The sequence below is a fragment of the Carassius carassius genome, chromosome 37 (assembly GCF_963082965.1).
Source record: "Carassius carassius chromosome 37, fCarCar2.1, whole genome shotgun sequence".
NCBI lineage: Eukaryota > Metazoa > Chordata > Actinopteri > Cypriniformes > Cyprinidae > Carassius > Carassius carassius.
Genome location: NC_081791.1, coordinates 23,238,305 through 23,250,836, shown reverse-complemented (window position 1 = coordinate 23,250,836; position 12,532 = coordinate 23,238,305). Strand labels below are relative to the sequence as shown.

The 12,532-nt window shown below is 31.6% G+C and overlaps 1 protein-coding gene across 1 annotated transcript; it reads right to left on the bottom strand.

Moving 5' to 3' along the window:
- Positions 1–2,281: 2,281 nt before the first annotated feature.
- LOC132118421 (ganglioside-induced differentiation-associated protein 1-like 1) lies at positions 2,282–11,203 on the bottom strand. Its single transcript, XM_059528252.1, has 6 exons — positions 10,969–11,203; positions 7,616–7,808; positions 4,465–4,638; positions 3,806–3,900; positions 3,543–3,657; positions 2,282–2,702 (listed from the first exon to the last, which is right to left on the bottom strand). The coding sequence occupies exons 1-6, from the start codon at positions 11,146–11,148 to the stop codon at positions 2,359–2,361; spliced, it is 1,101 nt and encodes a 366-aa protein (XP_059384235.1). The 5' UTR covers positions 11,149–11,203; the 3' UTR covers positions 2,282–2,358.
- Positions 11,204–12,532: the final 1,329 nt, after the last annotated feature.

Below are 12,532 nucleotides of genomic sequence, written 5' to 3'. Positions count from 1 at the left end.
AGCGGTACTCTGTGAACGCAGTGATACTTGATTAATATTCATTAGATAAGCGCAGGCGTCCTTCGTATGTAATCTGAGCGTGCCATAGATTGGAGAGAATATGAAACAGTCACCAAATCTTTCATTTATTTAGTAAAAAACAAAAACAAATTCTCAGTCCTTCCCCATCTTAAATTTCAGACTCATCAACTATGTAAGTTTACTTGACATTCCGTACAGTAGTTGGCGATAATGCTCCTAAGGAGTCAATCGCTATTAAGCAAGAAGAAGACGAACCCGGAAAAACACACGGATGTTGTAGAGCAGATAGGCTAATATTGAAAGCATTTATGCCATAAAATCTTCTGAAACCATGGCATAGAAAAGGGAATTTATCTCCCAAAATCAGCGGAGACTTTTCAAACTCTTAAGGAGAATGTTAAGAGTAAGATATCAAATCCGTAATTTGTTAATAACATAATGAAAGATATACAAGCAATATTTTGTAGCCAGATCATGTTTTTTACCAATAATGTAAAAATGAAAAAACTTTTTTAAAGGTACAAATTATGTTAAAATTTTTGGTTGCGAGTTGTTTTACCCTTTGTGAGTTTTTGCCCAATGCGATTATCGCATTATTGCCGATAACATTAGCATTTTTAGAGAAAAATAATTTCCTTTCGAAGTTAAAATGACCAGAACACAGCAAAAGTGTGGTTTGGAATGACGATGGACTTGGTTTAAGCACAGTGCGAAAAGCCCTAGAAATGCTCAGCATGCACTGTATTTCTTATTTAAAAAAATATTAAAAAAAAACACAATTATCTATGACTTGAGCTGCACACAGACCATACAAAGAAGTTAAGGTAAGCATTTTCATTTATTGAAATCGATGGCAACTGAACAAATTAAGGCTCATGAACAAACATCTTAGAAAGCACTGTAAATAAATGCATATTTTAAAGATATAAAAATAAAAATTACAAAATAAAAAAATCTATTGTGAAGTCTAGTGACCACAGACATCAATATATTTCTCATGTAATAATTTAACTTCCAGTCATTCCGGTTTAGAGTAGGGATCTCCACTTATCTGAATTCACAACAATCACTCCAGATCAAGTACATTTCTGTGAGTTTTGAAGTGCTGAGAAATTCATCTCAGACATTGTACTGTACATTTGTTGTAGTTATAGTATTGAAAATGACTAACAGCAGTACATAAAATTAAATCATAGATTATTAATGCATCTTCACAGTTGTATATGGCTTGTGTGTGAGGTGGTATAGAACTCTCATACTATGTATGTCATTTCTTGCGTATGCTTAACAAACATTTAATGGCCTCTCAGTTTTTTCTAAGTCAAGCAGAGTTTAAATGTCTAAGTGAACATTACTGGAAAAATACAATGAAAGAAAAACCCGTAAATTAAACAGTGGCATTTTTTTTAAAATGGATACACTAATTTAAAAGACCATTTGATTTTTATTATAAGTCAAATTTTTTGATTAAACATCAAGGTGTGTTTTCTTTTACGCTCAGAACTGGAACTTGACATTCACATTTCTATACCACCTCTATTTCAAGAACGTCACTCATCATGTGACTCAGTATACTTTTGACGACTTGCTAGTGATCAAATAAAAAAAAAAAATACAATTAAATTGGAAAGAAATGCTAAAATTGGCAGTCCTCTGAGGAACATTCTGTTCTCTTCAGTGTTCTTGGTTTTTGCATTCTTGGTAAAGTGTAATATTCTGAAAATGTAGGCATTTAATATGTTTGCTGGCACTGATTCCTCTCACCAAATGCAGAAGCAAACCGATTCAGACCAGAAAATTGTCATGCTAACAGCGACGTGTTGCATTCTGCTGATAAACAGTGTTTCAGCTGTGATCTGCACTAAAAAGTGAACGACTAAAGACTGATAATTTTGAGGTTCTTAAAATTAGAAGTGCAAAGTGTTCGGAAACCCCTACAGATTATGAATGCTTAAGAATTCAGGGTAGATTAATAAACATTATTTTGGACTTTATGTTTATAATATACCGTTGTGCTGTACCATATAACCAAATCAAACCACAGGTGTCCTAAATGGCAAGAATGCGTAGTGTTTATAATCTGGACAGAACAACACAAAATAATTATGCTGTATGCAAGCATAATATGAATAAAATAAACCAGTAAATCATAAAAACAAAAATAGGTTCATTACCAGAGAAGGTGCTGTTAAGAAGAATTCCTAGTCTTGGAATGTTCTCATTAGATATTTATTGAATTATTCACCCAGGTAAGTTTCCTGCTATCGTAAAACAGTGTTACCGAAAAGTTTGAAAGTCATACAGATACACAGACACAAAACACTAAGAGCACATTCACTACATGTATTTCTTTTTTAAAAACCAATATGCAAAATAGCCCATCCCCCCGAGAGAGCCCATTAAGAAGGACGCACCAAAGAAGGACGGGGGCTTCTTTTTGACCATTCGGAATGCATTGGGTAGAACTGCAGAGAGCAGGGTCGTGTGGATGTCCCCCAACACCTTGCGGAAAGCGAAGCGCTTCTGCACCCGCTCAAAAAATGACTGCAGGTTCGGCCGGCTCCCGTCCTCCCAGTATTTCCTTGAGAGTCCCAAGAACTTGAGCCTGTGCAATGTGGCTCCAAGACAAATATCAGCTAGTGTAAAAGTAGGTCCACAAAGCCATAATTCACACTTTTGACCTGTGTAGAAATGCAAGATGACTTGTAAGATCAAAAACAACAGTTCACAAAGCAGGGTTATTACAGTTAACTAAAACCATTTACATGGAATAAAATTTACAACTTTAACTGAAAATAAAATGGAAAAAAAAAAAATATGTATATATATATAGTTGCAGCTAGTTGCCAAAGCAGCAATTCTCATTTTAACTTAATTTACTAAAATCAAAAAAAAAAAAGGAAAAAAAGACAATTAAAAAAGAAATGGAAACTTGACACAAATAAAACAAAATTACTAAAACTATACCTAAAATTACAAATAAAAACAGAAAATATGAAAATATTATTAAAGTTATAAAATATATTGATAAAAATTATAACAGTATCTCAAATATACTAACATACATACTAAATACATTCTAAGTAACATTTAAATCTAATATTTATAATGTAAATACATACCTGCAGATTAACAAATGTGAATTCTTATTATTTACAAGAATTATATGACAATGCACCTATTAAAAAAAGAAAATGTATTTAAAAAAGCTAAATGTTATTTTAAAAAAGTACATTAATAATACAATTTTATTATTTTATTATTAAAATCTAATAATAAAATGCAACAACCTTATTTTAATATATTTTATTTTACCCTAGTGTAATTTAATAAAACTATATAAAATAAGGTTATTAAATAAGGTTATTGTATTTTTACTTTATTGACTATTTTATTTATTTATTTATTTTTTAAATAACATTTCTTATGCTTATTATATAAGGATATATAATAAAAAAATTATTAAGGTTATTTTAAGATTTTATTTTAATTGTTAAATGTTAAGTAAACAGAAAACATACCTTGATATTCCAGGTTTCTTTTTTCCAGCTCTGCCTCTACTTGGTCTAGCACCATAGCCAACTCACCAAGAATTTTTTTCAAGTAGTTCACATTGTCATGGTCCAAGATCTTTGCCTACAAAATATAGTTTTAAGTATTCAAGACCAGGACTGATCTATGACTGATATGACTGCAGTTTAATTTCTTATTTCAGCTAGGACAAAATATAGTATCCATCCAAAATGTGCTACACATCATGGATGCAGTGAAACCGCTGACTTACCATGAGCTTTTTCTGCTTGGAGAGGTATGGTTCTGTCAGCTGGGGTTCCTCATGGTCCAACTTCATCAGTTCAGATGCTGCATTGGCCAAATGTCCTGAGAGAAATCAGACCAAATTGTGTAGTTCAGTAAAAGATTTTTCATAGACCCCAAATCTGAGAAGATTTTGTATTTCCTTCACGATGAGTTATTCATTGTCGGGCAGCACATTGTGAACTGGCACTATTTTCTGCTGATTTTTCATGTTCCTGACAACTAATTAAGGAATTTAATGCATAAAATCCCAGCAGTGACTGTGATAAACAACACCTATCATATGAACTCCCTCCAAGTTATGAACTATAAAAGAGATTTATTTGCAATTATGCTGGGTTTTCGTGACATTATTTATTTTGCTGCAATCCAATGGCTGGATCAACGCTTTGGCTTTATTTGCATTGTACTGTCCATCCAATATCGATGAACTCTGTATAAATAGGCCAGCATTAGAACATCTTTAGTTTACAGTCAACATTTGAGACAGCAATTTGCTTCAAAAATGTGAAATCGGAGAAATAAAATGATTCCCAGACTAAGCAGGCTTTGCAAGTTAGATGCTTTGCTTTCAATGCATTTCACAAAGAAAAGATTAATGGTGCATTGAACTGCAACATCACTTACTACGTATTTCAGCAGTGGCGTACTTTGGGATCATGGAGTCGGTTGTGAGTTCTGGGTGCAGGATGCATCCATGTGTGTAAGCATCCATGGGCAGCCCATCCAGCAGCTCTCGGTACTGCTGTACCCTTGCATACATAGGAGTTCCTTCATCTGGAATCAGCTGGGCTACTGTGTCTGAAAGAAAAAAAAAGATATATTTTTAAATATACAGTCGGCAACACCAAAGCTCCAAAAGTATCAAAAATGTATTTGAGACTGCGTGCTCAAAACGTCACACACGCTATGCTGCAGTTTTGTTTTTGTATGTTGAGATCGATGTGCATGCTTTTGCCTGCTCTTTGTCATTTTTTAATATACATAAATATAGCCATGACTCTTCTGATCTGGTCATATAATTAACCTGCTTCTTATTTTCACATTAAAAAAAATGTGTTTTTTTGTTTGTTTTTTTGTTTATGTTGCAAGTAACATTTCACATTTCTAAGGCCTCAAAATTATCAATTTGATCAAAACTTGCTGCTGAAAAAAACATATTCACACAATCTACTACGTGCCTGATCGATATATGTTTTACTATAAAAAGTAAAATGTTTTACTTTTCCTTTCATAATATTCAGGTCATGTTACACTTTTTATTGTAAAATCTTCACAGATTTTTATAAAGCAGACCTACGAAAAACTTTTAAATTGATCTCTTACTGGACTGAAGGAACTTAGATTTACTTATGTATTATCCATACATAATTTAGTTTTTGAAAAATCTCATTAAAATAGGAATTTCAAATATGATACATCAGGTTTTTGATGAATGTTTATTTATTCATCTCTCTATCATAACTGTATTGCATTGCATTATATGTTTTTCTACCGCAGTTAAAACTATAAAGCTTTGATCATATATCTAAGCATTTAAATATCATCTTTATAAAATATCATTTTTAATATCATTATTGGGAGATATAGATTGACAAATAATATTTATATGCATTTTATGTTTATTATGCGGTTATAAAAGTCTCACTGATTTATTTTAAACAAGCTTTCAGAATTTCATCTTCATTTTTGTTTGCCATATATATATATATATATATATATATATATATATATATATATATATATATATATATATATATATATATATATATATATATATATATATATAAGCAACTATAGAAGACTGATGTATTAAATATATAAAAAAGCATATGCAATTTTTAAATATATATATATATAATAATTAAATAAAAGAAAGAAAGAAAAAATGACTGACCCCAAATTACTGACCAGTAGTGTATATTGTTATTACAAAATATTTATATTTTAAAAACATAGCGTCTCTTTTTTTTTCTTTTTTTTTTTCTGAAAAAATATTAAGCAGCAGAACTGTTTCCAACTTTGATAATGAATCATCATATCAGAATAATTTCTAAAGGATCATGTGATAATGATCCTAAAAATTCAGCTTTGCATCACAGAAATAAGTGATAATTTAAAGTATAATAAATTTAAAAACAATTATTTTACATTGTAATAATATATCACAATATTACATTTTTTTTCTGTATTTTTGATCAAATAAATGCAGGCTTGATGAGCAGAAGAACCTTTTTTCAAAAACATTAAAAATAGTAATGTTTCCAAACTTTTGTTCTGTACTATATATATATAAGTGCTATAAACTATTCTATTTTTTTAAATAATAATAATACTTTTTATTACTATTATTTAATGTGTCTGGCTTTAAGATGAATAGAAATGCTAACAGCAGCTTTTTCAGATATTATGGACTGAAGTCAGATTTAGTGAAACATTTGGTGTCAACAACCAAGAAAAGCTGATATATCTGATAAAAATAAGCCTATAATGTTACTGCACTGGGGCAGATAGAGAATGGTACAAAGGGCTATCCCATTCTACACTGCTCTGCACCTCCAGCATGCTGACCTGCAGCTCTCTAAGATCAATTCAGCCGATAAATACAGGATCTAACATCTCTGTTACCCTGGCACACAAACAGCTGAAATATGCCACAACACCATAGCACAAACATCACGAACACCTCCCTTGTCCACTCTACCAGGCCTCATTTCACAGTTTGTTATTTAGGACATAAACTCATTAACACCATCCACAATGCAAATGAAAATCATACATTAAATCTGACAATCCTATTTTTACATTGTAAACACATTATCTGAATGAATTAGGCTTTATTTTAGTTTCAGTTTAAGTTTCAAAATCTAAATCTAAAAAACTTACATGGAAGAATAGTCAGTGCTCAAAAAAGCACATTGAGTTTCAAATCAAATTGATGCATCAGATGCACACCTTCATAAATTACTGATACATGTGTGTTTGGACACTCTAAAATGCCAAATATCTGCTTCGATCTCTTTCATTGAGCTTGAGTGATCACGCTCAGCTCTTATCACTTAAATGAGTGAGTGATCTTGGATCAGAGACGAGCTTCGGTGAAAACACCCCCACACTCAAACTGTGAAGACATTCAGAATGACACCCAGCCATGCAGCATGTGAGAGAAAATATAGTGCACTACACTGATTGTGATTTAGCATTTGTATTACTTGCACAGGGCAAATGCAGTTATCTTTAATACTCTAGATGGCCAGTGTTATTTTGCTATCACTGAGATACTGTTATAGTTTTTAATAATATTACTTATATATGTCAAGTAGTTTTTAATAATAATTATGATGTATGTTTTTTATATATTTTTTTATAAGCAAAGTAATACTGTACAGAAAACCAGAGAAGAAGAGTACATAATTGACTGCTTTCAACGGAGTTTAATGATTGCTCGATTTGGGATTATAAAATTTTCAAAAGTATATTTCACAAGTTCTCACATAAATTTAATCAGAGAAGAAACTGATATGTTCTTAAATTAGTGTTTGTCATATTCTCCGTACAGATTTGCCATTTAGCACTAGTTACTTATTAATGGAACTATTTGAACGAAAAATAAATACTATATATCTATATCTAGATATATATATATATATATATATATATATATATATATATATATATATATATATATATATATATATATATATATATATATATATATATATATATTTATAATGCATACCAGCTGGTAGAGTGACAAGCATCTTTTCTGTAGTCATACCTCCAGTAAAGTTGGTCTCTATATAATCAATGATTTGGTTGTAGTCACTGACGATCGTGTCTCCGTGGATGAAAACCGGTACTTCCTCCCCTAGATTGAGCCTCATGAACCAAGGCTCCTTGTGCTCAGTGAGAGGCAGACTCACATCCCGTTCTTCACACAGCAACCCCTTCTCATTGATCACTAGACGCACCTGCCACAAAACACACACACACACACACACCATCATCATGACATCATACGACCTCAAGACTCTGAGAGCTTTAGGATTTTGGACAAGGGTTATTATAGTTAATTAAACTAAAACCATAAAAATTTATAATAATAAACATTTTTGTTACTTGAAATAAAATACATTTGAACTGAAATAACATGACATATAAAAAACTATATTTCAGCTTTTTTTCTCATTTTAATTTAGCTTAACTTGATGTACTAAATTAACTATAACTGAATTGAAAAATAATAAGAAATATATATATATATATATATATATATATATATATATATATATATATATATAAACTACTAAAATGACAAAAACAAACTGCAAAATTACTAAAACCTAACTAAAACTCAAATCGTATGAATGAATGATACTAAAATAAAACTATGTGGACTGAGAAAATGTCATTAAAATAAAATATAAAATAGGTACTAGGGAATTCTTAATTTAGCAGTTCAGCTTTCAGTTTTCAATAATATATATATAGTATTCAACTAGAAAAATGCAAAATAAAAATGCAAAGAAAATAAGAGCGAATCATCTCTAGTGTTCTGACACATCCCTGATGATGTACCCCAGTTTTTTTATTAACGTACGTCCCATACAAGTAAATAGATGTTCTTTTCTGTTTTTGTTAACACTGTATCTATTTATTAATCATAAAAAATTATTTCAGTGTTAATGTGAGTTTTGAAAGCATTCTAGTTTTAATTAAATGTCTGGCTGGCCATCTGTTAGAAATGTAATTAAATAAACCATTTTATTGCTTGCAGGTCCAATCTTCTTCTTATTCATCCTATGGCTCTAAGCAGTAATAACCTTTTTTTCTCCAACGTCTCAATATTTTTTCTCTTAAAATGCCTGTTTGTATACATACTCGCTATCTAAGGTCTACCGCTGTAACTATAGCAACTATACATATACAGTATGAAGCAACTATAAATACAACATATGCTGAGCTCTTGACACTTTGGCATTAACAACACAATGTGTTTCAAATAGTCACTTAAAAAGAATATCTGTTTGATTCATGTTTTGATGGATAAGAGGAACGCAGCTAGTAAAGTTTTGGTTACAAGTATCATTAAAGATACAATCCTGCCTGATACTACAAATCCAGATTGATCGATCAAGATAAAACGAAGCTCTGACCGATGAGTGACAAGAGCATCAGCCAGCAGCTTGAACAAAGCCTAATGAATGTCAGGCTGTGTTCAGCTTTGACTGTGCTGAGGTGTTGCAAAACCAATAGACACATTTGATAAGGCACTTTACAACAACGGTGTGATGTCTGGATTCGACCAGACACATAATAATCAACAGAAGAAGACTCAGCCAGCATTACAGCTTAACTTTTTACAACTTCATCAAGATAATGCATTGATTAAGTATAATATAAAACAAAGGCACAAGACAAGGATATTGAAAGGTCAGCACCAATCTCTTTTCTGGGATGACATGATTGTTTTGATGCTCAGTAAATGTTCGCCAATTGATATTTCTATAAAAATCAGTCAAAAACTAATTTCTCAGCTGCCTTCGAAGGAAAACACACTCAATGATGTCGATCTGTATTTCTCAGTCTGCTGGTAAATAAATACGAGATGAATTTTGGCAGGTCATTTTTTGCTCAGCTTTCCATGGAAGTCTATAACTACTGTAATCAGCAAAACGAATCACTTTGTGATCTGGGCCTTACCAATGTTTTTGGTCAATTTAATATTGTTGTGAGGAATCAGGTTTAGCTTAGGTAACACGTGACATTCATACAAATCATGTAAAAACCAGCAGCAGACTGACTGTAGAGAGAATAATCGTCTCTTGCACAACAAACATGAGGCTGAGGCCAGGAGGGACATTCCACCAAATAATGAGGCCTTTTCCATTGTGAATCAGTGATTTTAATAAGAAGTTTCATATTACAATAAACATTTTATCAGACAAAGAATGGCTAAGTTTTACTAAAGTGCATTATGCCATCTCACACTACATTAAACATTTTACTATACATTGGAATAAAAAAAAAAGGGTTGACCGTCATATTTAGCCGTTTAGCCATTACTAGCCTTGCACTCAAGGTCATGACACTACAACGTGTTTCCTAGAACGCATAATTCCTATTTAACACATAATATAAGAATGCTAGACAGTTTAGACAAAACAGAGAGTTTAATGCATAATATTATAATATACTGTATGTATGTGTGTGTGTGGAAATCTTTGAAATTATGTATTTATTTGTCATAAATATTATATTAAACTGCACACTTATTGAATGTATGCACATATTCAGTAATCCATTATAAAGAAAATTGTATTCAGTTAGAAAAATGTAAATAAAAGAATCATCACCAGCAGTTTTCTTCAACACTATATATATTTAATAAACATTCAAATACATTTTTGTGTTAATGTAATTTTTGAATGCATTCAAATATTTTGTATATATGCACGTTTATATGCCCCCCCCTCTATATATATAATAGTGTGTGTTTGTGTAAATGTGTGAAATGTTTGTCATACATCTTATATTTAAATACACACACACACACATGATCATAAAATAAACAAATAAACATTTTATTTAATTTGAAAAAAAAAGCTAATTAAAAGCATCATCACTAGTGTTTCTGTTTGTCAACACTGTATCTGTTTACTAATCATTAAAATCTATTTTAGTGTATATATAATTTTGAAATATTTATATTTATAACACTGGCTAAAAATATGCACGAAGCGCTGAGAGCAGAATACGAAATCACCGTTTGTTTTTCACAAAGCTCCCTCATTTTAATGAATAATTTAGAGTGCCATCGTCCTCCAGAGCAAAGCGACACACAACTCTACAAAGACAGCCTTAACCCCGTTATAAACAGTTACTGCTCTCAAATCCATCTGATCGATGATGTTGGGATGCAGTGGACTTGAAGCTAGTCAAGTCAAAATGTTCCATCTTCTGCTGAGGTTTCGTAATGTCTTCATAAAGGACGCAACAGAACAGACAGGTAACGTTAGGCCAATAAAACACGCATCCACCCCGAGACAGCGCAATATTATCTGACTGACATTATTTGTCCCACTGCATAGTATAGAATCACACACCATTTTCATGCTGTGTTTTTCTTACCTTTTGAGAGCTGAAGGACTGAGTCCAGTGGTACAGAACGAGCCTGTCTTTGGAGAATGGCTTGTGTTCTATCGTGGGCTCGTGACACTCCTCTCCGTCTGTGATTTTGCCATCTTCGTCCATGGCTGATATGGGCCACCAGCTACAGTTGGTGGGAGTAACATTGTTGGAAGACGCCATGACAGAGGATTCTGTGCGTGTGAGAGAGGAGCAGAGAGAGAGAGAGAGAGGGGGGGGGGGGGGGGGGGTGAGGGAGGGAGGGAGGGCGCGGGGTTCAGCACCACGAACAGGGGCATCATCAACATTTTCGAGCCGCTGCTTTACTCTCTGTTACTCCACGATAAATCTATAGGGTTCGTGCAAAATACGGATTCCAGAGAAGATGGAAAGAAGTACTGTTTAAAAATGCATAATTGTCATATTTTTTTTTATCATTTTGGTTTTATACATTTTTGAAGAGAGAAAAAATATAGCATTTTTACATTTAGCATTTTAGCATTTAGTTTCGCATTTTCTACAAATAGTGTTTATTTACTGGCTCCAAAATGTATAAGACAAAGTAAAAACTAGTAAAACATTTTCCTTACCCTCTGAATACACGATAAATATTTTTAAAGATAAATAAATAAACATATTATACGAATATTACAAAAAACCTGAAACCTGCCCTTCACAGAAGAGGTGTATTCAAGTAATTGTCTGCATGGATAGCTTTGTTTTTGTTTTTTTTAACACACTTACAAGTTTATTACAATATAATTTATATAATTTTTGGATGCTTACACCATATATATATATATATATATATATATATATATATATATATATATATATATATATATATATATATATATATATATATATATATATATATATATATATATATATATATATATATATATGTATATATATACTTAAAGCAATATATCTATATAGATAGATAGATAGATAGATAGATAGATAGATAGATAGATATCCCAATTTAATGAAAACATTTTAATGAAAACATATTTATGCATTTATATATATATATATATATATATATATAAAATATTTAATATAATAGTAATATTTCTATAATTATGGATGGTTACATCATATAGACATACCCATCACAGAATAGGTGTTGCCTATTCCATTAATTGTCTGTATGAGGGGCTTTTTAATTTACTCTACTAAACATTAATAATAAGACACAATAAATGCATTAAAGATTTAAAATAAACCGACTATGAAACACTGGTTTCAAACGATGTGGTTTGTTCTATTTAATAATAATGGTTTAGTAAGATGAACAGTCATCACATAAGAGCCAGCAGATGGCTCTGTCTCTTTCCTCGCACATTTCTCTGCTGTGAGATCAAGCAGAGCTAAAACAGCTCTCTCTGTCAGCATTATCATCAGCATGGATAAAGAGCCAGTGAGTGCAAACTAGCCTCTGTTCAACATTCACTCAACTAAAACCAAGACAGGATCATTTTACCAGAGAGAAAATAGATTCTTTGGGAAACTGCTAATTTCACTTCAGCTCGAAATATTTTGAGTGTCTAGACTTTTGCCTATT